Genomic DNA, 27,264 nt, shown 5'->3' with positions numbered 1-27,264 from the left:
GTCGAGGAGCATTTATTTTTCACTGAGGCCGTGGGGCTGAAATACCACCATGAGCCCATACACCTGCTCTTAAGCTGTGGGAACTCCCACTCAGCCCAGAGCCAGCCTCTGGCAGTGAAAGCCATTTTCGGTTCTCGCTGGCCCCTACCCAGCAGCTGCCTCCACCCTGCGCAGGAAGGGCACAAAAACGCCAGGCTGCCTCTGCTTGGGGGCGTTTTGGGCGGGCCACCAGCCCTGACTGAGGCACTGGAGCCACCTCAAGGGGACCACGAGGCGATGGGGACAGCGCTGTCCCCTGGGTGCTGCCCACAGGGTGACATCCCGAGGGCGTGTGGTGCTTCGTGCACGTTTTGTGAGGGCGCATGCCTGCTGCTGCAGCACTTACGGTGAATTTGTCAGAGAGTCTTCAGGACTTTTTGGGGCCACCCCACAGAGCCAGCGCCTCAGAGGGCGGACCTGGTCCTCCATCCCTGTCCCTGTCCCTGTCCCTGTCCCTGTCCCTGTCCCTGTCCCTGTCCCTGTCCCTGTCCCTGTGTTGTGTCCCTGTGTTGTGTCCCTATCCCTGTCCCTATACGTGTCTCTGTCCCTCTCCCTGTCCTTACCCCCACAGCCCTCCCTCACCCCCCCTTGCCCATCCCCACCCCGCCGCCATTTTGTGCCCTCACCCCCCCCCCCCACCCAACGGGCGCGCGCCCCCTGGCGGCGAGAGGGCGTGGCCAGGCGGGGGAGGGGGGCGTGGCTTGCGAGACGGGGGGCGTGGCTAAAGGAAGCGGGGGCGGCGCGGCGCGGCCGTCTCCCTCCGCCGCGCGCCATCGGCGGGGTCGGGCGGGTGCTGCGGCGGCGGTGGCGGCGGGATCCTTCCGCGCCGTGCCGAGCCGAGCCGAGCCGTGCGGGTCCGGCCGTGGCCATGGCCCCCGGAGCGGGGCCGGCGCTCGCCGCCCTCCTCGGCACGGTGCTGGCCGTGCTCAGCCGCGCCGAGCCGGCGGCCGGTGAGTCCCGAGGGAACGGGAGAAGGGGTCCCGGGGGCGGGGGAGGAGCGGCGGGGGGCGGGGAGCCCCGGGTGGGGTCCCCCCGGTGTCCCCCCGGTGTCCCCTCGGTGTCCCCAGGGCTCCTGGGGGCCGGCGGTGGTGGCGGCGCGGTGCTGTGCTGGGTGGGTGTGAGGGCTGCGCGGAAAACCCAGCCGAAATCTTTAAAAAACACCACCATCAACAACAACAAAAAAAAAGCAATTTCCTGCACGCGATTTGCCCGGGTTTGCCCCAAAAAGGAGCGGAGGGCTCAGGCTGTGCCCGCTGTGCCTGGCGTGCAGATGGGCTCTGCAGGCCGGCAGGAGGGCGAATCGCTGGATTTTGGGGCAAGGCAAAATCCCAGATTTAGCTCTTATTTGAGCCGTGCCTCGGTGCTGGCGGATCCCAGCTCCTCGTGCTGCACGGTGCCTGCCCAAGCTCTGCCCCTGCTGAGGGGCTTCGTGGCACCGTGGTGGGGTTTTCTCCCTTTGCTGGAGGAGCGGTGGTCGTCAGAGGTGGCAAACCCACGCTGGAGCCACCCCTGCTGCTCCCCAGCTTCTGGCCCAAACGCTGGGAGCGGAGCCGTGGCCTGAATGAATGAAAGGTGAAGTCACCCAAAGGCGTCTGCAGGTGCCCGCCCGACTCTCCCGATGCTTCTCGCACAAGGAGCGGCAGGTATCTGATGTCAGCCCTCTTGGTCAACACCGAGGAGGCTCCTGGATGTGCTCAGCGCCGTGGGTGCGAGCCCAGCGCTGCGGCAACTTGCTTTTCCAGTCGAGCTTCTCCTGGGGGTGTCCGAGCCTGCACTCGGAGCTGCAGTAAGCCGGGGTGGGGCGGGAACACCTGCGCTTTTGGTGAGGACACTTTCCTGCTAATTACTGTTAATGGCAGTGATTTGTGCCCCGTCGGATCGGATGGAAGGAGTGAAACAGGAATCCCAGCGAAGCCCACCCTAATTACCCACCTTCACTCTTAACCTTGTCGCTGGCGGAGTGAAAGAACTGAGTTACGCCAAACCCAATTTCACCCAATAGTAGTTGGGCATCAGCCCTCGCTTCTGATAAACTGCTGTGGACCTTGAGGTTGAGAGCACCCCACAGGCAGCGCCTCCACGTGGAGCACGCTTTGGGATCCTTGCAGGACTCCCTAGATAACGCTGACAGCGCTGGCCTGCTCGGTGCCATAGGGGCTCGCTGAGCAGCAAGTTTTACTTGATCTTTTGAAGGTGTTCCTGTATCAAATGGGTTCTGATCAAAGATGCTGATTTAGACTTTCAGAAGGGAGCGTGATTAGCATCTGGCTCGCTCGCATCGCTTCCTGCAGGGCACTACTTAGTCAGCGTGGCATTACGTGGAGGTGCTCTTGCTGATGTTCTCAAGACCTGAATCCTTGGGAAAAGAGGGCTCGTGCCTCTGGCTGCCTTTGGCACTCAGATCTCTCCAAATAGGTGGATTGGTGTTGTTTTGCCTCCTTTGTTGCCTCCCACAGTGATTCCTATTATTTTAGGTGTCTCGCTGCTGTTACCATAAGCTGCTATTTCCCTTCAACGTGATCCCGTCCTGCTTGGCCTCTCCCATTTTCGCAAACCGTGCCTGGGTTGTGAAAGGCATCGGAGCCTTTGGGCTGGATGTGGCCATCGAAATGTTGTCGTAATGGTCTGGGCGGGTGGGATTTGGACCTGCGTCCTTTCGGGAACTGGGAGTAGATGAGGCAGAGCAGCAGGACGCTGACAGCTTGTTTCTTCTGGGCTTGGGAATCTCAGATAACAGGAAAACCAAAGGGTCGGGATCTGCAACTTCAAACTTAAAGGAAACGACGTTGTATTTGTGCTCTTGGCTAATGGCTGCAATGCAAGGAATGATACAGTGATTATTCAATTCTGACCCATTAAGGAAATGTCATCTGTCTTGGAGGAAAAAAAAAAACAAAAAACTCTTCTAAGCATCTGTGCTTAGAAGTCCTTCTGTAGTTTTATTCTTATTTTCTGTGCATTCATTCTGAAACCATCTCGCCAACAGAAGCCAAGGGCTGTGTCTTGTCAGTGCCCATCCAGAAGAAACAGCGGCCGTATCGTTCTGAGCCCAGTCATCTGAGAGCTACAGAAATAATCATTCATTCTGTTTAGAAAATAGTCTGTTCCTAGGGCACATGTCCTTTTTTTAGACTGCATGCGGATGAAAAAAGAGCTTTGTATCTCAAAACGACACTGGTGTCTGCTGTTTGTTCCGTGCAGCAAGTCTTAATCTCGTTTCGCTGACATCACCATGGGCTGCGGTGGAAGGACAAGGAATGGCCCCGCGTTTTGGCGGGGGCAGGCGTTCTTAATGCTCAAATTAATAAAGATTTAGTGCTGGACAATGACAGAAGGCTATGGAGAACACGCAAGCATGGTTTCTGTCTGCCAGATTTCCATAGAAACACCAATACCTCTTCAGCTCTTTAAATGCCTTCACTACATTTTTATTGTTGAAATCTTTTTTTTAACTAAATGTTTTATGTTGCAGCTGTTGATTTTAGGCGTTTTGGCTTTGTCTGGAGAACTAGAAATATGGGAAGGCAAGGAGTAGTAGCTGTGGAGGAAAATAGAATATGTGGTTGGCAGACTTTTGAACCGTTTTACACATTCATCCTGAATTCAATATATGCTGTAACTTCAGCTAATCAGTAGCTCTTCAACAGGAAAAGTGTCACACAAATGTTGGATAGAAATTAGTCATCTGACTGCTCCTTGGTGTAAGACCTCAAGGACAGGAAGACTTCAGTTCTACCTGTGAATTTGGGCAACAGTTCTCAGCACTGCCCTTAAGAGGGCAAATTGGTAGCTTTTGCCAGCTCCTGGATGCTTGAGCTCAAAATAAATAAATAAAAAAATCTAAACAAAATTTCTTATGGGCTTGTTATTCCAAAATCCACTTAAAGGTACACTTTCCCATTTTTTTTTACACTTCTCCTATGGAGTCTGGAGAAGCTGGTGAAGGAAACCAGTTTAGACGCTGGGGTTTTCTCTCTCTCAGGAGCTGCAGGACATTGGCTGAGTTCCTTTGCACTCCTCTGAGCTCTGCTCAGCTCCTCAGATGCTGAGAAAAAATTTATTTCAGGCTTTTGTGATAAAAAACAGTGGCGATCTCGTGATAGTCAGTTTGATTTAGAGCATTTTGACTTTTACAGATGATTTTCATGCAGCATAGACAAGCCTTGTCTTTAACTGCAACCTTCTGCTCATCTTGTTTAAATTCCCTGAATGATAACATTTTCTAAATCTGAGCTGAATTATTAAGATTTATTGTTTTTTTCCTAGTTCTTTTATCCCTCTGTGGCTGCCGTGGGGTGATCTGTACCTTCTCCCTCTGTGTCCCCCTCACTCCCCAGAAAGAAGTTAATTTAATATTTTCAGCTAATACTTATTTATTAAAGGGTTCTTCCCCAGTACCTCATCTTGTTTGAACAGTAATCTTTCGAGGTTAGTGACTAACATAATGAGCTGTCTCTCCTTTGTGGTTTTCCTCCAAAACTTGGTTATCTTATGGTATTCTCCATGTTTGTGCAGCATTTAGTACTCCTTACCAGCTTTTTGAGCCATCGGTCTTTGCAGTTTACGTGGTGCCAGCTGCCACTGTGGAAGAACTTTGCTCCTTGGAAAGAAGCTACCAGTCTTCCTCTGGCACTGTGCTTCCTATTTCAGCATTTTCTTGGCTTCTTCTTTCAAGCCCTTTTTTTTCTGAAGGGGATCAGGTGCTGGTTTCCACTCCCCTGGAACTTGGGGCGCCTTGATGGGTACCGTGGCTGGGGTTTCTGGCCTTGCTGATGCCTGATCTTTCCAAAGTGATTCCCCAAATGTTCTCGTTGCTGTGTATCAGCTGCCTGGTGGCTTTGAATCCTTCTTCTCCTTCCCCATGGTTTGTAATGGGTGATGTTCCAAATGACAGGCTGTTTCTCCTCAATGTCAGTTGTGACAGTAAACCCACTAAGTACAGAAAGATTATCAAAAACCTCTTGTCCTTCCAGGTCTCTAACATTTTTAGTCTGACTCTTCTGTGTGTGAAGTAGGTTGTTTTCAGCCATCTCCTCCAGGACAGCCTCTGCATCTATAGCTGGGTTCCAGCCAAATATGACAAGTCTAGATCCTTAAGGCACTGAGTTCCTGTAAACTGAATGGAAAACTCATGGGTAGAAAGAATAGAGACCAGTACAGCATCCTGCCATGGGGAAAGTTGGTACTGTGAGCTCAGCCCTGCTGTTAGCTGTCCGGGGGTCTCTGTCAGAAGCTTAGATCCCTGTTGGCAGCAAAGCCCTTGGTCAGAGCCCACATCTTCGATGCAGGATAATCAGCTACACTTCTCAGAGCTACAGGAAACCAGCTTCGTAACGTCTCTTCCTCGCAGCATTAATTGTTTTGGTATTCTGTGTTTTTATTTCTGCTTGACTTTCTCTGAACTTGTGGGTGAAGAGTTTATTGGCCTTGCTTTCCTTTCAGTGCTTGCTGCAAAGCCCGTGCAGATTTTCTCTGGTTATGGCTCTGTTTCCCTATGGCAGCCTTCTCTCTTAAAGGCAGAATTGTGACACTTACAGCTTCTGATGTTAGACCTTTGTGATATTTTGTTTTCTAGCCTGGAAGGAGTCTGATTTTTTTAGTATGCAAATAAAGAATAGAAACCAAATCACAACTTTCACATCTTCTTGGCATCCTTAAAGAACAATGAGGCAGAAAAGTAACTTCTTTAACAGTCTCTCTAGCCAAAAAAAGATTAAACCTGGGCTCAACTGTTTCCATTTAAATGTGAGCCTTGCTGGATTCAGATGTTCAGAGTCACAGCACTTCTGTGTTTTTGTTTTTCTTCCCTGAGAGTAACACTTTCTGCTCGTGCTTGTTTTATGGCAGCAGCTACCTGTTTTTCCACTCTGGCCTTGGAGAATAGTGGTATGCCAGTATGGTGGAGAATATTGGTGGGCCTGTTGGATGCAAATTCCAACCTGGTGTTTTATGTGCAGGCATGCTCCAAGGGTTTGTGTGGACTCCAGGCCGGGTCACGTAGCTAATAGCATTCATCTCGGACACGCATAAAGCCCTCATCTGAGAGGCCTTTCAAACTTGGCTAGAATGCTAACTAGAAATTGGATACTTCTCTCCCTAAGTGGTGGCCTGCCCACTTTGTGATTAGGGCTTAAGCCAGTCTCTTGATAGTCATGGGGTGTTTTCCCAATACTCCTGTGGCTCTCCCCAAAGTGCTGGATAAATGGTGAGGCAGTGTGGCGTCCAAAACGTTGCTGCTTGAACTTGGCCTGGGCGAATCCGGGCTCTGTCCATCCTGGTAGTTTTGGCAAGCTGGAGCAAGGCCAGAAATCCAGGAAACAATTCCCCCTTGCTTTTGCTTTTTTTTTCTTTTAATACAGAAGAGAACAGTCAAAAGCAGTGCTTCAGACCTAGCCTTGGCAGCATACTTTACATGGGTGCGGGAGAAGTGGCCGACTGTTTTCTTCTCAAGACAAGAGTGTCCTCTCATGCTGTACACAATAAAATACTTCCAGTTAGCATGATGGATGTAGCAACACATACTTTTTATGCTGGCTGAGGTAGAAGATAGTTTCTGGTACTATTGAGTTTTGAGCACAGCGTGGTAGGGTAGCAGAGAAGTAGCTTTTGGAGTAAGTCATGTTGAAATGCCTTGTTTTTGCATGGATTGTGAAATTGTTGAAGATATCATGAAATACAGGAAGACAGTGCTTTGTGCACAGAAGTGCTAATTCTGCTGTGAGAACTGTAGTCTTCAATTTGCCTTGCGATTTCTCTTTTAAAAGAGAAGTGATCACGTTACTTCTTTAATATTCATTTTAGGATATTGTTGCATTTACATTAATTTCAGTTTTAGTTGCGTTTCAATGTTCAGTATTCTTTTCTTAAGCTGAAAAAGTACAAAAGAGTCATTTTGTCTTTTTTAGGTTTGTTCAGTTCTAGATTTTCGTATGCACTGCATACTGCACTCCCCACTCACTGTATCTCTGTTAAAAAAAATTCGGGGGACTGCTAGTAGTCTAATGACCTGCTAAACAGCAGCTCAAGGCGAAAATAATTTGTCAAAAAACAGGAGGAAATTAATCATTACTTTGCCAAAGCCTCTGTGCTGTATCCGTGCATGGCCTAGCAAGCTACGCTGGGATCACTGAATCGGATCCTTGCTGGAACCCGAAAGCTGTCCCCTTGTTGCTCCCTGCGGTTGTGCTGGCAGCCGGCTTTGGCCAAGTGCTAGTTAAGCTTTTACTACGAGGGTTACAAAATCACCGGGGACGCGGGCACTCCAAGAGGTTACAAAATCCAGTTTGAAAGCCTGGGCACAAAAGAAATAATCCTCTGAGTGTTTGCTTCGCTGGCTTGATGGGCTTAAAAAATAAAAGCTAAAGGGAGGTGAGCATAGGGAGGTGAGAAGAGCAACTCTCGCTCCCGGTTCTCCAACTTGCGGCGCAGCTCGCTGTGCCATTCCTCCATTTCCTTGGGGTAACGGAGGTGGCAAGAGGCACCCAAATCATTAAAAGCACTTTTGTGAGTTCTGTTGAATGCAGCATAACTCAAAGGTGCTTGCTGAAGCTCATTTTTGCTATGAAAACTGCTGTCCCCGCGGTGTCTGGCCGAAGTGGGCGAAGCCTGAAGGCCTGTGGCTGCTGCTGGTGGATGGGACGAAACTTGTTGGGCAGGTGGGAATCCATGGCGGTGTGCTTGGCCACTGCAGGGGGGAATACCATCAGAAAATCTGTGGTAATATTTCTGTCGCTGAGTAACCCTGACCCCAGAGGTTATCTGAAAGGGGCTCGGAGTGGAATTTTGTTCATTTCCTCAGAGCTCTGCAGAGGCAGCGCTGTGGAAGTGCCCTGTGTTCAGAAACCAAGTTAACATGGAACAGGCGTACCCGTGTTGGGAGGAATATCATTCACCTTTTGGGACAAGCTGGTTTAATTTCACTCTGTCCTGTCAGGACTGTGAATGTGAAACACCCCTGTGTGCCCTGTAGCATTTCCTCCAGGTTATTGACAAATAACCCACTGAGCCCTGGGTGGTGGCAGCCGGGCTCTGTTCCGAGCAGCCCAAGAGCTGGGCCCGTCCCTTCAGAGACTGTTTGGACAGCAGTAGGTATGTGAGCAGGCAGCTTGAGTGGTTGGGTATTACTGATGCCTCTGGGTGCCTTCAAATTGGTCAGTGAGGCTGTTGAAATAGGGCATGTAACATCATGGAAGTGTGTATGGAAGGGCAGGGGACAGGAATGGAGGCTGAGAGGAGTGTGAGACTTCTGGGTATGTGGGTAAAGTTAGGATGGGACACATCTTCTGATTCCTCCAGCTTTATCCACTGGTTCAGTGCTGTTCAAGTGGCAGACTCTGGTCTAGATGGACTGATTAGATTTTTGTGGCTCTAGAGTGCCCTCTGCTCATGTGGGGTTTCCGTATTTCTTGCCCTTCTGGTTGCTTCAGAACTAGCCACAACTCAGCTTGCTGCTTCAGGCCCTGGCAAAGGGACGAGTGCTTGCTGTGTCACTCCATCTGAATCGATGCCACTACAGTTTCCTGTAAACCTGGAGAAAAACTGACCAGCCCTGAGCTGAAGGGAGCTTATAAAAAACAAAACCCAACATTTTACATGGACAGATATCAATAGGACAATTGGAAATGGCTTTAAACTAAAAGAGGGGAGATTTAGTTTAGAGATTAGGGATAAATTCTTCACTTAGGGCAGTGAGGATCTGGCACAGGCTGCCCAGAGAAGCTGTGGATGCCCCATCTCTGGAAGTGCTCAAGGCCAGTCTGGATGGGGCTTTGGGCAGCCTGGGCTGGTGGGAGGTGTCCCTGCCCATGGCAAGCGGTGGAACTGGGTGGGCTTTAAGGTCCCTTCCAACCCAAACCATTCTCTGGTTCTGTATCATACCTAATGTCTTGTTTAAAATACAGTGCTGAAAATGGCAAGTTTGAGCCTCAGAGTATGTACTCCTTATGAATACCCAAGTCTTTGCTGGAAGACTTTAAGGTCTCTTAATGTTTTCATTTATTCTCAGACAGCCCTGACAGAAATCAGAATACCACAACAGTAATGATGTAGCAGTGGATTCTGGATTGCTAGAAACTTATACAAGGGAGCTTATGAGGGACAGATGCCCCTGTTTCAGTGCCAAGCGTCCCTGGAGATAGTAGAAAGGAAGGAGAAACTTTGAGACAAGCTATTGTGAAAGAAGTTTTAGAAATTGTTGCCTTTTACTTCAGATAATTTCATTATAAAATTGTGATCAGGAAGTGGTAACTGTCTGACACTGGAAGTCAAAATACGCAAGTGCTGAAGTGATTGTATATGGCTTGCTGAAATTACTGCATACTTGGCTTTGACGATCTACCTAAAAGAAATTCTGGATGCATTTAGTAGCCTGGTGAACAAATCTGTATTTGATTGTTCTTTCAGTCTGTCTCTTTTGATGCTGCCAAAGATTAAATTGAACTATGTGATATTGTCTTTGGTTTTGTTCCAGTCAAATAAAATTTTTAGTTAAAGGATTAATTCTGCAAAATATGTTAACGAAGCTTTGACTTAACACGTACAGCTACTGAATTGTTTTTTTTTTTCCTCCTTTCAGCTTTACAGTGTATGGATGATTCCAAGCCTTGTGTTAATGAGGGAAAGTGCATTCCTTATCAAAATGGTACAGGATACTGCAAGTAAGTTGGCTTAATTTCTATCCATTTTAATTGTCAATGTTCTGTCATTCATAGCCTGTAAAAGAAAGGAAATTTGGTTTAAGATTTTCTTATCAGGTGCATTCAGCATAATAGTTTTAGCAAAGTCTGTGTTTCTTGCTAGTGCATTGGTTCTTCTGTGTTAACTTTTTATAATGTAAGAAATCTAGAGTTCTCATTCATATTCTTGGGTTTGGATTTCAACTATTTGATTTCTTTGCCTTTGAATAGGAAGAGAGGTTAAATCAATAAGAGGTAAGCACAAGTTAAGTCAGAACTTGCTCTCTGTCTTACAGCTTGTGTTAATTTATAGAACATCAGCCCAAAATATTTCCAGTTTTTTTTTCGGAACTACTCTGTGCTTTGAAGAGCGACAGTTCCCTTTCCATGTGCTAGAAAGTAACAAACGTGGAAGCTACAAACAAACAAAAAAGCCAAACACATTTATCTTTTTCCTATAACTGATCTTGGGAAGCGTTGAAACCTGTTGTTAATGGAGCCTTCACTTTGTCATTGCATGGAAAACTGATCATCAGCAAGAGCTTTGGAGGAACATGATGTCTGGAGAATGGTATCACATCTGTTTAAATGTAGTTCATCTTTTTAACTACATTATTTAGATTCTTAAAAATGAAGTTATTTTGCAAAAAGATAAATCTTCCTTTTTTGGCAGGGCTTGTTTACTACATCTGCAGTAAACAGATTTATTTTCTAAACTGTGTTTACTTCCTCAGTGCAAGTTGTACCATTTTCTGGCACTCTAAATCCTTTCCTTAGTGCTCACATTCTTTCAAAATCAGTGAATTTTGTCATGTTGATTTAGCTCAGCAAACACGTGGCTTGGCCCTTCACCCTTTCCTATACATCCATCTTCCCTAGCTGCACTCATTAGTTCTTTCTGTGAATATGGTGTGCAACACTTGATGTACTTAAATTGCAGCTGTGGCACACAAATCATAATCTAATTTAAGGTTCTCTGCAGTTTCAAATAAATCCCTGATATGCAGAAAGGCCATAAAAAGGCAAATATGTAACTTGTTGTTCCCTGTTTTTTTTTTTTGTTTGTTTGTTTGTTTGTTTTGGTTTTGTTTTGTTAGTTTTTGGCTGTTACTGATTCCTAGGCTTTTCCTTTCTGTTGCTTTAGGTTGCTGTCTACAGAAATGAGCTGCCCTTCTGAAAAAAAGTTGTAACTTTTCCTGCTTTTCCTTCCCATTTTAAGACTGAAACAAGACATTGTGTGATGTTAGTAGGTCTTTCTGATGAGCATGTAAGTGTGTGACTGTGGAGCCAAAGTATGTGGGTCATGATGAAGGTAATAAACAAGATTGGTATTGATGGTGGTGCTGCTTGTACCTTCCAAAGGACATTTTCTCCAACTTGCATGTTCCTGTTAACCATGCCTTAGACTGTTTACTTGGTTCATCCGAGTGTTTAACTTCCTTTTTGGTGTTTGTAGTGTAGTCCAGATCTTCACACATTTCTCTTATCACAGTGGCAGATTTGACCACTTTTAATTTTTTTAGAACATGGAGCTATTTATACGTCTAATGTTGCCTTCCTCCTTTTTGTGCAGGTCTTCATGCAGATCTTAAGCCAAACCCTCCTTCAAATAACGTCTCAGTCCTTCTGCAGGCACCAGAGTAACTGGAAAGGCTGAAAGTACACAGAGATGAATGTGTCTGTTTTCTAGTTGCGGCTCAAGAACGTTTTTGACAGAAAGGAAGGAAAAATAGACCCCAAAAAAAGAAACAACAAACAAGCAACAAACCAAAAAAAGCCCCAAAACCTCAGTTGTGGAGACTTTACCTTTAGCAGACTGATTCTTAGCATCCTGTTTTGGTTTTAACTTTTTTTTTTTTTTTTTGTTCCTGCACGATGAGGAACTCTGAATAGGGGAACTTTTTATCTGTTGTAGTAAACTAAATGACTTTCTGAATTTTGGATGCCTGTAAGAGCAGATATGTTTTTTTTCAGGAAACTGAACTTAGTAACAGGGCAAGTGGTTTGGCTTGTAGATCTGCAGGATAGCTCTCTGATTAGCTAAATCTCCACCCCTTCCACTTTTTTCAAGTTTTCTGCAGTACTTCCTTTGCTGGGCAGTAGATTATTACAGTAGGCTCTCTTCCTCTTTCTCTACCTCCTCTCGGCAAAGTTGTTTGTTCTAGCTTGTGGTCAGTCCATCTAGTTAATCTTGCTGTCTGTAAGAAACAAGCGAGCAACTGAAGGAGAACCTGCATCAGAGGTAATCATATGTGGTGAATAAGACATTGGTGACATGAGTGCTGATAAGCAAAACATCTACTCTAAATATTTGGCAAAGCAGCGAGTGGCAGCTTTCTTTGTCAGAAAATTGTGTAGCCTCTGCTCCATTAAAAGAGGGAGGCTTGTTAGCAGAAAACGAGCTGTGTTCTGGTGCATCTGGCTTCTGTTGTGGGAACGGCGAGTGTGACCCTTGTAAGGAAATTAGAACTGGATCTTTATCAGATTGCTCTTGCGAGTGCCCTTTAAGTAGCTCAGTTCCCCTGGTGATGCTACGGGCCCATGGCTGTCATTTTGTGGCACTGTTTGATAGAATTACTGACCTTCTTTGACCTTGATTTTATATTTAGAAAATTACACATTCTTGTGTTTTGCTTCTTCCAAGGGCAAAAGTTTTACTTGAGAGTTCTTTCTGTGCTCACTTGGAGACTTGTGTGGTGAGCAGGCAGACCTTACTCCAAGGAATGTGGACGTGTCTGCTGTAGAAATAAAAACGTGCTTTAGCAGAATGAGGGGAACCTGTCCTTCAAAGCTTTCTGGGTCCTGCTTTGGCAAAAAGCAGTTTCAGTCTGTGGTTTGGCTTGATGTTACGCTGCAGTGTTCTTTTTTTCTTTTCCTCAAAGCATCTCTAGGCTGCCTTTTGCACACTGGGGTGTTAAGCTTGAGGGAACCTTCTTGCATACCCTTGTCTCCAGCAGGAGAGTCAGGATAACATCTCGCTGCTTAATGCTAATTGTGAACATCATGGGAAAACCTTTCCTCCTGGGGGATAGTACTGCTATCTTTTAATATTTTTGTGATTGCAGGCAGGCTGAGAAGGTGTGGGTACAGGCAGCTGTTCCAAGTACAAGCAGAGCAGAGATGCTGGCTACACTGCCTGCTGTTTTCTGAGCACTGCAGGTGGATGTGGTAACTTGGATGGCGATGCTCCTGTGTGCTTGGCATGGGCCAGGGCCCTTAAAAAGAGAATATCTTAGCTGGTTTCCCCCTTCTTGGCAGCTGTGACTTCTTCCAGCTTCCCTTCCCTGTGCCCCAGTGACAGGGAGCAGAAGCAAGACTGTGCCAGGGGGAGAAGCAGAAGTAGGAAGGAAGGGAGATGGGGTAGGGGTGCTCCAAGCCTTCGGGAGGAAGCTGGGCCTTGCTACTTCTCATGTTTTATAGGCTTCTTAGATTGGATTTTTGACTTTAGGCACTGCTGCACTTTGTATGTGCAGAATGGATTTTGGTACCTAAAGTACTGTTTTAATGCTAATGTCTTTTTGTTGGGTCCTGATGGTAAAAAGTGCAGTAGTAACCGTGGCTTGTTTGGTGCATTAAACAAACGTGTTGAAGCAGGCTGGTGCCAAAAGGGCTGTGTCCCTCAGCACATCCTTTTCTGCTTGAAGCTGTCAGGGTCTGCACAGCTCTGTGTGTTTCCGTGCCTCTCCAGCGAGCAGTCTTTTTTTTTCTATTCATGTGCTGAAGTTTGTGCATGCTTTTAATTTGCACGGTATGGGTTTTACCTCTTGTGTGCAGCTTGGCAACAGGAGGACCTCAAAGCATGCTAAACTCAGAGGCAGCAAGCATGGCAGTAAGGGGCTTCTAACCCAATTCTACCCCCCCTGAGTAACTTCAGCCCCCCTACCAGGATTTTGACCTACCTGTCTTTCCAGATGGGTTGTCTTAGATCTGAGTTAGAGTTCATTTATGAGGACTTCTGGGACTGATGACAAGATCCTAGACTAAGACTGTTTCGGGGACTGCAGCAGATATCTTCTCAGGATTGTTCTTGAGGGACTAATCACTCCTAGACCAGTCAATGGGGAATACCCATAGGAGACCTTGTAGCAGGATGAGGTCTGAGAGTTTTCCAGAAGAGGCTAAATGCAAAAGCTGAGAAGTTGTCCCTTTCTGAGAATGGGCTGCCCTTTCCTGTTCCCTTCGGTCTCCTTTTAGAAGTTAAAGGAGGCCCTAGAGACCAGGGCAGAGGAGAAAGGGGAGAGTACATACACTTCCCTGCTTCAAATCTGGGAAGAGCAGTGACTTGAGTCACTGGATCCAAACTTTGTTGTGATTCACCCATGCAGACCAAAAGCTGTTCGGAGCTCAAATGGTTAGAAAACGCTGAACTCGATGTTGCTCGTTCAGGCTTCAGCTGCTGTTATTCCTTTGTGTACAGCCGAGCTGAATGCTGTAGAAGTGCTTTCTGGGGACTAGAAACAATGGCTGTGTACTGCTTTAAGTGCAGAACGGAGAGGCCGTCCCATCCCATGGTTTGCATTCAAAGCATGACGCATAAATGAGAGCCTTGAGACATGGGAAGGAACGCTTACAAAGCTAACCAGAGGATCCTGTTCTCCCTCCTGAGAGGAGGTGTAGGTGTGGGAGTCGGAACCCGGGAGCCAGAGGGAAGTCTGGTTAAAATCTGCAGCAAAATAGTTGAGACCCTTCTCACGTTAGTCATCAGGCTGCGTTTTTTTTCCCCGCCGTGGAGGCATCTTCCAATCAAAGCCAGGGAGCCTTGGGCTGATGGGGGTAGAAGCGAGCCTGCGAGGAAATTCTTCCCTTCGCGCTCTAAAGTAAAACCATCTGCTTCCTTCTGTGCATCTCCAGATGATATCACTGGGCCCGAATAGGAAACTCCCATGAAAGTGGAACATCTGGTAGACTGGTTAAAACGGCCTATAAGGTGCATTTGAAGGGATTATTCTGACGAGTGTGCACAGGGAAATAGGGTATGGCAGGTGAGGAGGTTTTTTCCAGCAGAACAGACGTATTTTCCAGCAGCTTTTTAAAAAGAAGAGCTAAATATTTGGAGGTAAATTCAGTGTAGCTTTGTAGCAGAAGAGACAAAAAATGTGGCTTTTGTGAGTCTCCTGTTTTCACTTCGTAGCGTTCGAGTGAATGCGGCTCTGTGGATATGGGGATACTTCAGATTTGGATAAATACCTTCATTTTGTTTTTACGTCCCTTGTTTAGCTCCATGAGAGCCTGTGCGAAGGCAAATGCAGGCTGGAGCTGAAAAGGAGGAAAAAAAAAAAATGGGTTGAGCTCTGACTAAAGTATTTGTGCTGGAAAGTAGCCCAGAGAGAGTAAAGGAGAAGCTTTAATTAGAAGCAGCTGCATAGCTGATGCAGCCCACAGGACATTTTCCCATTTCAAACTCTGTAGCTTTCTGAAATCATGATTTGAATTAAGTTGTATGTGAAATTTGTTCTTAAAAGATTAAATTCCTGTTGAAGTAGGTTAGGAGAGCTCATGTCCTTCCAGAAAGTGCCAGAACAAACTTCGTCTTCCTGTTTCTGTTTCTGAGTGTTAGGATGGAAAACTGAGGAGAAACAGTGGCTTTTATTTGGAAAAGATTTGGTTTCCTGTTCTGAGCATGTCATTTGGAGCTGACACAAGCTGCTACAATTTTAAGCTGCTCTGTAGACAAGTGGCTTTTTTTTTTTCCTCCCCTTCCTAAAGAGCTTGAAAGAGGAGGTTGGGATGAGAACTAAGCAGGGGCAGTGGGAAGCTGGAGTTGCTGCTGAGGTTCTGAACAGTGGAGGATAATCATATCCTTTAAGAAATCTGGACTTAGACCCAGCTTTTTCAGTGTTTGCCTCTGTTTTTATAGAAACAATTTGGTGCCCAGCATGAATCAGGGGCAAAAGCTCACAGTTTTGTCTACGCCAGCGTTTAGAACTAAATCACTAGTATTTGTGCCTAGAAACGTTGTTGACAGGAGACACGGCTGAAAATCTGAGCTGTCTTCTTTTGTTGCTCTTTCATGTTCAGAAAGGGTTGCAGTGAATTGCTGGAGGGGAAAGTTGCATAACTGTGTGACTGAGCACTTCATCAGGAGAGCGAAATGGTGGGTACGAGGGCTGCGTATCCCTGACTTAGCATCTTTACGGAGGCAGGCATGTTCATCTGGCATTTTTTGTGAGGCTTTGCCCTATCCAAATGTAAAGAGCTTAAGTTAAAAGAGCTTTTGCTGTTCCCCGCTGGAAGATGCGCTCACGTTCTTCTGATTAGCCTCAGAAGATACTGGAACAAGCCTGGTCTTGGAGCGCTCTTCAACTTTCTGCCAGAATGGTTAGGTACAAAGTGCTGGGCTGTTTGTGGGTGATGGTTGTGAGTGTCATCGTGGAGCCCAGGTCTCCGCTTTCCTTTTTTCTCAGCGTGCCTGTGATGCTCTTACAGTGTTTTGGCTCCCTCCCCATCACCTAGGGGCAGCAGTTAAATGCCCCCCATGAAAAGGCATTTTGGGTGTTATCTTTTTGCCGTGTTTGGGTTTATTTTGTATTTGTTGGAGGAGTTAGAAGTGTTGGAAGCCCCCTGTTTGCCTGATGCTAGAGGAGGGGTTCTGTGAAGTCCTGCTTTTTTCTGTTTCTGTCGTGAAAATGAGGACTACATGTGCAGAGCCTGCGTCTGCTGTGGGTCCCGCCACACTGTGCCACCGAACGAGGCCGAGCTTCTCTGTCTGTGCTAAAACCAGAAATCCCTATCCTGAAACCTTGAAAGCTTCCAAGACTGAAGTTCAACTTGACTTCACCCCTTCGTTAGCTGTGTGTGGACGCCCAGAAACGTGATTTGGCTGTAGCTCGCCAGGCCGCGCAGCGCGTGCGGGCCCGAGTGCCGTGGGAGGCGATGCGTCCTGCAGCTCCTGGCACGGCCCCGCGTGCTGGGTGCCAGCTTGCTGGCTGAGCCAGCTCCCACACGGCCGTGATGTAGCCCGCTGGCGTTTGGGCTGATTTCTAACCCATATCTGTGAGGGATTTGGGATGTTGAAGGAAAAACTGCAGAACTGCCGCGGTTTAGGCCCAGCATGCGTGAAGGTTGCCTCTGGTGTGATGTGGCAGCAGCTTGTGCTGACTGAGAGCCTGCAGCTGTTGCAGCGAGGATGGCACAAGAAGCAGAGGCTATTCTGCAAACAGCATTGTCTCAGAACTCACCGTCTGTGACTTTATTAATCCTGCCTTGCCCTGCAAAAACTCTCCTTTCATGTCCGTTCTTGGGTACGAAGTTGAAAGCATTAAGGCATGGCGAAAGGAGCCTAATTTGGGCGTGGAGAACGGTAAATTATGATTACGCACATATGACTTAGCTGCTTTAGACATAGGGCTGAAGCTAGTTAATAAATTTTAACATGAGAAAAAACAGTTGTGGTCATCTAGTAATGACCTCTTGCGTAACTCCGATAATAACCTCTCTGAATAGCTGTGTTTGAACTAGCGTGCATACTCTTTCTGCAAGCAGCCAATCGTGGTGTGCTTTTAAACAAGCATGAATGATGGAGAAATTCCACTGCAACCTTAAATGTGGTGTTCCAGTTGTTTCTTTCCACTGCTGAGAGCCTCTATGCCAGTCTGCCTCTGAAAGTGAAGTGTGTTCTATTTCTAATTGGGGTTTATCTTGCTTGAACTTCTCACTGCCAAATCTTGTTATACCCGTGCCTTCTAGACTGAATTATTGTTAAATCTTTGTTTTTTTGTGGGCAGTTGGAGCCTTTGATTAACTGTCTCCTTCCCTTCTCCCTCTGGAAGGGACTGAGCCACCTGAGCCTTTCATCGTGTACAGTTTTCTGTTAATCATTACTGTTGGCTTCTTTGAATTCGCTTCAATTCCTCCTTCATGAAAAGCAGACACCGAAGCTGATTCGATAAGGGTTGTAGTATTATCAGCTGTGTCATAATCTCACTTACTCCTACTTGGTGTTGGCAGTCTGTACACCTAACATATTTCTGGGCAAGTTAGAAATTGTGCTAGGAATTGGTGTTCAGCAGACTCTTGAGGACCCTGAGAGCAAGTCTGCCTTTCCTAGCTCAGTGCCCTGTTTTAGGGCGAATGCTTTATAACATTCTGTTTTACATATATGACTTTGTAGTGCTAAAATGTATTTCAGTGACCAGGTTCTTAAGCAATGTGCTGCTCTCTGTCAAGAGCTTGTCTTCTCGTACCTTCAAGCTTGATCAGCACTGATGTTTTCCTTTGTTATTCGATGATATAAGAGGAATGAGAGCAGGCCCCTGTAGTATGGCCCCACAGAAAACACACCGTTCTTTGATTTAAATGGAATTTTAAGGCCTATCAAGTTAGGTTTCTCAATCCACCACACGTTTTTAAATGCTGAAGGAAGAGGCAGTCTCTCCACAGTTAGGTTCTTAGGGCAAGAGACTTTGTCTATTTCTTGGAGCTGGAATCTCCTCTCTTTGAGTAACTCTTTGATTTCATAATTGTATCTATCCTGTCCTGAAAGGAAGCATAGCTGATGTTCACCTCTGAAGTCTCTGCAGTGAAATAGATGTTCTCTTACACAGCCTGTGTGTATCTTGGATTACTTAGCAGTTAAAGCATGCAGCTGTGCACTGCAGAAAAAAAAGCAGCAAGTGAACTCTTGAATTTTGTATTTTGGTGGCATTTTCTTCTGGTATATCATCTTGCAGCTTCCCCCCACCTGAAAGAAAGAAATGGAACGGTGGGTGGCAAAGGAGGTGCTTGCAGGCTTGCTCGCCTGGGTCCTGGATCCCTGGAAATTCAATGGAAACTGCGTGGTACAAAGGCCAGTTAAAAGATGGATTACAGCTGACAAGCAGAGTCAGGCTGTATTGACATAAGTTTAGGTTAGAGAGAAAGAACTACAATTATTCTGCAATCACAGATCTTTGTATAAAAATATGGCCCTGGTTATAGATAGTGTGTGTGTGTATTCATTCTTCTGTGGGAGAGGGAGGAACAATGACCTTGTCGTTGGGGTGCGAGCCAGGGGCGTGGGAGACCTGACTTCAGTGCTTGTGTTGCTGGTTGAGAGCAGGCTTCAGCATGTCGCAGTCCCAGATTCACTTATCAACACGAGGATAACAATGTGTTCCTGTCTCACGGGAGTGCTGGGGAGAAAGATCTGCTGAGGATCTGGAGGCCCTCAGACACCGCATTTGTACAGGCTTTATAAATATTCTGGGAGATGGATAATACCTGGCGTTAATACCCGTTAGCTAATCTGCTGGATTTCATTCTGAAAAAGGGCGCTTACTAGAAGGGGAGAGGTGCAAGGAGTTAGTTGTTACTCAGCAGTTCTTGAGCGCTTGGGTTTTTACCGAAATTTTGAAAGGAAGTGCAAGAAGAAGTTCTGGCTGTTAATGCAGCCCTGATTGTATGCAGCACTTCGCTATTTTGTCATGAATGATTTCACAGTCCAAACCGAAGTTTTCACTTGTGTCATTGACAGCCCTCAATCCCAGAAGAAGATCCCATCTGCTACATCTATGACCTTAGCGTTTGGGGCTCAGTGTTACTATTATTTATGGCAAATTCTGAGAGCTTAGGTGGTGGTGGGACTTCATTCCTGTTATCTTCCCAGGGCACCAAGGCTTAAGGTGAACGTGCTACAAGCAATTCCTTCTCTATTGCAGGTGTCGAGAAGGCTTTCTTGGAGACTACTGTCAGTACAGAAACCCCTGTGAAAGCAATACCTGTAAGAACGGGGGAACCTGTGAAACCACGTCTCTGATAGGAAAGGCTACCTGCAAGTGTGCTCCAGGGTTCACGGGAGAGGACTGTCAGTACTCTGAATCACACATCTGCTACGTGTCCCAGCCCTGCCTGAACGGAGGAACTTGTCATCCCCACGGCCAGGAAACATACGAGTGTGTCTGTCCTCCAGGTTACACAGGTGGGGTTCTGCGTTTCTGCCTTCAGACCCCCCTATTCTGTGAATTACTCGGTCCTAGAATGTTCTGGGGCAGCTGTAATGTGCTCTCAAATTTAATAGCTCTGGCACAGGAAATGAGAGGAAGTACAAATGAATTCATGACCAAAAAAAAAATAAAAGGGGGGGGGTTGGGGAGAGAGAGTCAAACTCCATAGCCTTTATACATAAACAGAAAGATATTTAGATCTTGTGGGGTTGTCCTCATGGGAAAAAACTGACTGTAGAAGTTATTCTGAAATGTCTTACAATTTGAATTCATAATCTACCTTTTTAAAAAAAAATAAATGTAAATTCGGTGAGCAAAACCTTTCTATGGGAAACTTTTGTTTGCCTGAGGAGAAGCATGGAAACTCACTCCTTCCTTTCTTGAAGGGAAAGTAGAAGAGTATGTTAGTGTGGTACGATTTTAGGTCACGGGTTATTTTTATAAATAACACCATCCCATATCTTGCTGGTAACCTATAAATAAAATGGCTCCCTACTGTAACCAGCAAGTTGATTTTGTTTCAAATGTTGTAAAAATGTATATAATTTTACATGTGTGACTTAGAATAAGATGTAGCACACCAACCATTTTGAGTTAGCATGAAGCATGAAAGATGGAACTGTTTTTCCCTATTAATAGCTGCTTATGCCTTGATCCTACAGGAAAGGACTGCCAGTGGATCGATGCCTGTATGTCTCAACCCTGTGCCAACGGAAGTACTTGTACAGTATCTGGAAATAAGTTCTCCTGCATCTGTCTGTCTGGCTACACTGGCCAGAAGTGTGAGATAGATGTGAACGAGTGTGCCACCTCAGGCCTTTGTCAGCACGGTGGGACGTGTGTCAACGTGCCTGGTTCGTACCGATGCCAGTGCAAGCCGGGCTATACAGGGCACCGCTGTGAGAGCACCTATGTGCCCTGTTCACCATCGCCCTGTATGAACGGAGGAACTTGTCACCAAACAAGTGACTTCACCTTTGAGTGCAACTGTCTGCCAGGTAAATGAATGGTGCTTACTCCAACTGCTAGGTTCTGTAGCCTTGGTGCTGTGTTCCTGTCTATGTTCTTCTGAAAACTTCTCCCTTGGGGTCTGTGTGTGACACTGTTGTAAGATTGAGTGGGGAAATCTGAGCAAGGTGGGGAGCTCCGCTAGGATCTGACTTTCTGGGTATTAGTATTTCATACTGTGAAAGGGAGAGGGTTATTGGGTGGGTGAGTGGTGGGATTGGTTAGATCACAGCCAGAAGACTACAGATTTCTTTGGAACCCAATGAGAGACAAAGGTAATCAACTAGGTAAAAAGTGATGTAGATTCAAGGTCAGGGCGTTTCCTGATACACATTTAGAATGCCAGATTCTGTTAACACCCAGAAAGAGGCTGTTTGTGCTCATGAGGGTCACAGTTAAAATAAGTACTTGAATGAAAATGAACATTTGTCTCTTTATTCTCAGTCTCTATCACTAAAACACACTAGTTTCCATTCCTTTCCTTTTCCCCTCAAGTTCTTCCAATTACAGGGTATGTTTTCCAGCTCACCGTACCCTTTTTGTCCTGTAACTTACCTCCAGGTAAACTATATTTACTTGGTTTCTGATGCTGTTAGTTTCTCTGAGCTCATGCACAGGAGAGATAACATGCTTACTCAGTACCATGGACTGATTGTATTGATTCTGTCTGTCAAGTCTGGGCTCCAGTCACCAAGGGCATCTGTCTCTACAAATGACCAGGTGTCACCTGCCTGGGACCCTGGCAATCTCATCCTGCCCTGCTCCCCCCCCATCTACTTATCATACCAGCCATAGAGCAGCACTATTTTTCTTTGCATAAGTGTGGTGTGTTTTTTTTTAGGTTCATATTTTTAATGAGTAATTCAGTCCATGGGAAACTGAATGTTTGGAAATGCTTTTGACTAGACTTCCACTTAAGTGTATTGCAGTCTGGCACATGAACGCTTAGTGTGTGGTAATCTAGAAAACTAAACTCTCCTCCCTTGAGCTTTTCTTTTCTTATTTATGTGAAAGATGTTGCTGTTGTATACTGTTTAGGACGAATGCTGAATTGACTGCATTCTCATGAGGATTAGCTGGAGTCGTAAGTATGTGTGGAAGGAGTATTTAGAACTTAAGTTGTAAAGAATACTTTTTGGAGGTCTTTTTCTTGAATTGCTAGCTCAAGTGACAATAAATACACGGTGCCAACCTTAGCTGGGGTATGCACAACAAATTGCAGGGTAGTCTGAGCAACCACGTGACTCTGGAAAAAAAAAATAGGAAAGTTGATCTTAAAATAGAAGGTTGTATCATCATTGTTTGTGTGAAAGCAAGTGTTTCTAGCTGTGCTTGAAGAAAGTGTTTAAACATACAGGGGCTCTGAAAATGCCGTAAGCAACAGTTGCTTTCTGGTTTGCATCTGTTTAAATGAAAAACAAAAGCTGACAATTTCATCTTAAAATGAAATTGTCATCTTGATATCTCTGGATTAATGGCTTGATCGCTTCCATCATCAAAATCCAGAATTTTCTTAGATTCTCTTTAACCAGTACAAGAAATCCAAGATCTCATGCAGAAGTGTCACTGTGGAGGGAAGAGGAAAGAAAAATCGAAGGGCTTGATCCTTTGCTGATAAGGCAGTCTGCTTTTGTGACTCTCGTGCAGGGATGTGAGTCTGAGTAGGAGCACACTTTCCTTTAGACAAGTGTGTGGGCTGGCTACACGATGGTCAGGAAATGAAAATGAGATTACTATAGTAACAGCTACACACCCACACTGCTCACAAGCGGTTTGGATTATTAGCTGGCTTTTTGGACTTCTAATGTAACATGTAGAGTGGGGGGGAGTTAGTGCTGCTCTGAGGACCTTCACTTCTGTATTTCCTGTATCCATTTAAGCTGGCCATATGGTTTTGCTAATTTCATTTTTAAAACTAGACATTTGAAAAACAGGAGGGGGAAGAAAAAAAAAAAGAGGTGGGAGAGTCCAAAATGTTTACATAAAACTGTTCGATAAAGGCAAGGCATCCAGCCATTTCTGTCCCCTTGGAATAAAGCATCCATTGTGAAATTCCTCAAGTTTTGGGATCGGTGGCCTGTTGCACCCAGGGAAGAGGTGAACAAGTCCTGCTCATCTGGAAGACCGTGCCAAGATCATGGACTAGGAATTCCTCTTCAGACTCCCTCTCTGAATTGGAGCAGAGCTGATGATACTGTGACTATAAAAGGAATTGCTCTGGCCCTTCTTTTTGGACTGCCTTAAGATGTTACCAGTGTTAAGGTCATAGAGGCAGGAGGCAGCTTCAGCTTGAACTGCTGGAAGGGTTTTTTGAAATGATTTTTGTATCCTGTGACCTGTGAAACTGCTTTGAAGAAACCGATTGCACCAGAATAGCAATTTAGGCATAATTAAATTACTCCTGGTGCTGAAATGGGGTCATGCTTCCCATAGAAGCATGCATTTAAGTGAATTTCATTTTTTTGTGAATATAGATACTTGAGGATGAGAGCTTGAAAATACGGTGAAACCCCACAGCTTGAAGTTACATGTCTCAGCAGCTTTTTAAAATTATTTTTACAGTATCACAAGTACTGTTCACATACAGTGTAGTCAAGCTGATGTTTTTCAATTCTCAGGTTCCCATTTCTGTCGTGGGTTTACACAAATCTTCCATTAGGTAATTCATAAAGTCCTGTGTATTAGGAGAAGTCAGCTTTTGGTGGCAAGTGTAAGTGAAGAGATGCGTGCTGTCAATGTTACATCTGTGTGAAAGGTAACTTCTTTTTTTTCCAACCATCCAGCGTAATTGTTTTTCCTCTGGGCTTTGCTGATTATTTATTTTGATTTCAAAGCAAGCACGTAGACATGTAAGCACGTTAGGTCATCGTAATAGAAAGTCATAGTAAAAAAAAAAAAAAAAACTCCTGTGAAAGAGCCTTAACCTGAAGTACTAGCAACTCTTCAGATATAAGAGTGAGCTCATGGTTATAAATGTTTGACAAAAAAGGAGTTTTTTTGGCAACTAACCTTCACTGGAATGTTAAACAAGTCAATAGAGGAAGTTCTTAGCTGGGAAAGTGATTATTCATTGTTATCCATCAAAATAATTACCCATTAACTAAGATAAGGACCCCAGGGAATTCCAAGGGCTTGTTCAGGAAACTATCTGTCAGGCCGGGGCGGGCTGTTTACGAGAGCCGGAGCATTTCCTGGGAAGAGGAAATAACCTCGTGCTGCTGAGCATCCACCCCGCTGTGCTGCGAAGCCGCAGGAGTTCTGCCCCAAAACGTCCACACCAGAACCAACCTGCACCTGCTATGGCACGAGGACATCTTCAACTTCTCGTCAGCAGTCCCCGAATCTGGCAGCAGCTTAACTTGGTGTTTCTGTCCAAGCATCCTGCCCCCATGCTCAGTGGGTCCTGCACAAGTCGGAGGTGCTGTCTGTAGGTTGAGGTCAGGGAAGTCCTTTAGGATTTGGAGGGAGTTGGATTCACTGCTGTGGAGTGCCGATGACATAGGAGCAAACTTATCTGCTTGTATCCCTCTGTAGGAGAGGAGGAAGAGCATGCCTTTAACAGTGGGAAGGCTTTTCCCCTGGCGGTTCTCTTGCAGTTGGCTGTGCTGGGAGATGCAGAGCAAAAGTCTCTGGGAGGGAGAAAGCAAAGGACAACACGCTGCTCCCAGCACAGGGGGGAGCAGGAAGCAGTGTCAGGTGTCCAAATACATCCGAACAGCGAGCTCTTTGGCTCTCTGGGAAGGAGTCAGATGATGTAGCTGCAGAATCGGGTCCTGGGACCCAGCCAGAGAAGGGTTTGTGTCTCAGCAGCTTCTTGCACGCTGTGGTCCGGTGTAGGCGCGTTGGCCCAAACAGCCGCGGCTCCGAAGGACTGATCTGAAGAGTGAAAGTGAGCCTCGGCCAGCTTTATTTACAAACTAGGCAGGTCACAGCATTGCAGAGTGTGTTGGGCTTGAAACCGATGTGAAAGTCCCGCATTTACAGCTTGTAGATGGTCTGAAAGTAAGCCAAAGTCGTTCTCTAGAGTAAGAAGAATTTTAAAGGGGATTTGGGAGTTGGGAAGTTTCCAAAAAGGAAACTTGTGTTTTCTTCAGCTGTATACTCAAAATAGTGTCATCTTTACCATTTCAGCCCTTCCTGATTCATTTCCCTTGCAGATGTTTTTTTTTCTGACTGAGCACACTTGGATGTGTGACACTTCTCTTGAACCTTTTGCTGCATTGTTGTTTTTTAATGTTTTTAGCTGCTTTTTGTTACTGTTCCACCAGCTCTAGTAGTACTCCCCTGCTTTTGGGGTAGGATGAATGGCTTTCTGCATTTGTGTGAGAGGCTTGAGGGCCAGCTCTTAGATGTTAGGATAGCTGGGGAAAGTGGCTTGGGGAGGTTTTAGTATTGAGGTGACTTCTGTGCTCTCATACGGAGCCAAATCCACGAGCCACGTTCTTTGCCTGTGGTACAGTGAGATGGTTTTGAATAAGTGCCTGCTCTCAGGAGCCTATTTACCAGAAGGCAGGGCTGGCCTTTGGGTTGTCCAAGCTGAGAAGATAGGAACTTAACCCTTCTGAGCTTGTGGTTCTGGGTGCATTTCCATGCTGATCACATTGTTGGCATGAGCGCAATCTGTGGTCAGTGGGAGGATTCTCCTCCAGCTCAAAAACAAGCTGATAGGACACTCCTGTGTTTTACAGCTCAATCTCTGGTCATTTGTGGTTGCACAGTTTTAAATATAGTAACTCGATTATTAATTGTATTCCTTGGTAGTCATTCCTCAGCAGTTTTTGCCAGGAAGGCATTGCTGGGCTCGTTTGGATTAACCATTTATTTTCTTCATTTTAACGTTCCCTATTGCAATGAGGCCTGCAGGATCTTGGGAGAGGGTGAGAAGGGCTTTAAATAAAGAGTGTGGCACTGCAGGTGTGCTAACGTTGAGCCTGTTCTTCCTTGCTGGTGAACCATGATCCATTCGATACGGCTTAGTGACAGTGCTCCTCCTGGCTTCTGACTTTACCTGTATTGCTGGAGGAGTTGAGAAAGTGGGAATGGATGTGAATCATCCCACGTCTCCTGGGAGTAGCCATCGTCTGGAGAAGTTGCTTCAGAGCTTTACAGTCTCAGCCTCATCTGCCACATCGCGGGGTCTGTGTTGGATCAGATGGTGCTTAGAGGGCTTGTGTAACTTGATGCAGATGTGTTGGAACTGTCTGCAACAGGGCATCAAACGTAGAGGGGGTTAAAGCATAGCTTTGGATGAGAGGGCTGTGTCATGTTAATATTACATTCCAAAGCAGTGAAGAGGCAGAGCTGATGTTTTGAATTAATGCATGCATTCTGGAATCATTTACTTCATCCACATTAGCATGCATCCACTTGTGCTTTGATAAATAGCTATCTCGTCCAGCAGAAATGGCAGGTTTGTTTAATGAAGCGTGAGGTGAAGCAGCATGTGAAATCGAGGGGAAGATGGATTACTGGCAGCTCCCTTCCTCAACGTCCCTGCTTCCTCGTATTAGAAGGGAAAAGGAGCTCTACCACGGTGGAGAAGGGGTATTTTGCCAGAGTGACTGTGATCGTTAGGAGCCTTGATTTTCACTGGGGAAAGGTGTCTGGTTTCTTCTGCTTTTCAGTCAGGGCTTCGTTTATCAGCATTGCTTGGGTGGTGACTAATTGATTGATTTGCCTAACGCTGAGGAGGGCCAAATGAGGAATTTGGGAGCTGAATTTTCAAAGCGTGGGTGATCTTACCTTGACATAGCCAAAGCACATGAACAATCCTGAGAGGTTCACACGATGAACGCCAGCTACTTTTTTGTCATGGGAAGAACTTGTCCTGAGTGGTGCTCTGCCTGTGTAATCTGACCTGCGTGCAAAGGCATTCAACGACGGCTCTGGCCCGCTTGCTATGTGGAGATCCATCAGGATTAGGTTAACAGGACGAGTCTTTAAGAAAAACAAACAAAAATGAGGTTTGTGGGGGAGCTGCACTGAAGATGAATTCTCTTTGAAAGACTCTGTGGAGCCCGTTTCACTCTGCTGTGTTTATGCTTTGTCCAGGTTTCGAGGGGAGCATCTGCGAGCGGAACGTTGATGACTGCCCAAATCACAATTGCCAAAACGGGGGCATATGTGTGGATGGTGTCAACACCTACAACTGCCGCTGCCCGCCCCAGTGGACAGGTAGGTACTGTTGAAAATGCTTCTCTGTGGGCTGGATGCGCTTTACAGGAACGAAATGCAGGATTTCTGGCCTTCACTCAACATACAACTCAAGTTGCAAATGGCTGGATGTAGCTCACATCTGTACCTTGTTCTGCAGTCTGGGGGACAGATGTCAGTGAATCCTTCAGAAGATTGTTTACATCAAAGCCACCACAAAACGAGGCAATTTCCCACTGCACTGCTCAGCGTTACAGGCCTACATGCATGTGATTTTTACAGACAAATCGTGTGGGTCTTGAGCTGCCATGCAGTGCGACTCTGAGTTGCACTTCTGCTTGTATGGATTAGTTTGTAAGAGGTTATATATTTCACAGAAGTACAAAGCATGGCTTTTCTATTACAATTGTGTGCTTTTGTGGTGCTTTGACACGTTTGGGGGCATTTTTGATGTGGGATAATGATCCTCT

At 45.9% G+C, this 27,264-nt stretch overlaps 1 protein-coding gene across 1 annotated transcript in view; it reads left to right on the top strand.

Annotated features, from left to right (window-relative positions):
* Positions 1–868: 868 nt before the first annotated feature.
* The window catches only part of NOTCH2 (notch receptor 2), an 84,825-nt gene continuing 58,429 nt past the window's right edge, over positions 869–27,264 (top strand). The window contains exons 1-5 of the mRNA XM_084291120.1: positions 869–989; positions 9,614–9,695; positions 19,349–19,608; positions 20,296–20,631; positions 26,693–26,815. Coding sequence (XP_084147246.1) covers positions 908–989; positions 9,614–9,695; positions 19,349–19,608; positions 20,296–20,631; positions 26,693–26,815 — 883 coding nt within the window. The 5' untranslated portion in view covers positions 869–907. The remainder of the gene's footprint in view (positions 990–9,613; positions 9,696–19,348; positions 19,609–20,295; positions 20,632–26,692; positions 26,816–27,264) is intronic.

The sequence above is a fragment of the Netta rufina genome, assembly GCF_964035555.1.
Source record: "Netta rufina genome assembly, chromosome: 8".
NCBI classification, from domain to species: Eukaryota; Metazoa; Chordata; class Aves; order Anseriformes; family Anatidae; genus Netta; species Netta rufina.
This window is presented reverse-complemented; position numbering and strand designations above follow the sequence as displayed.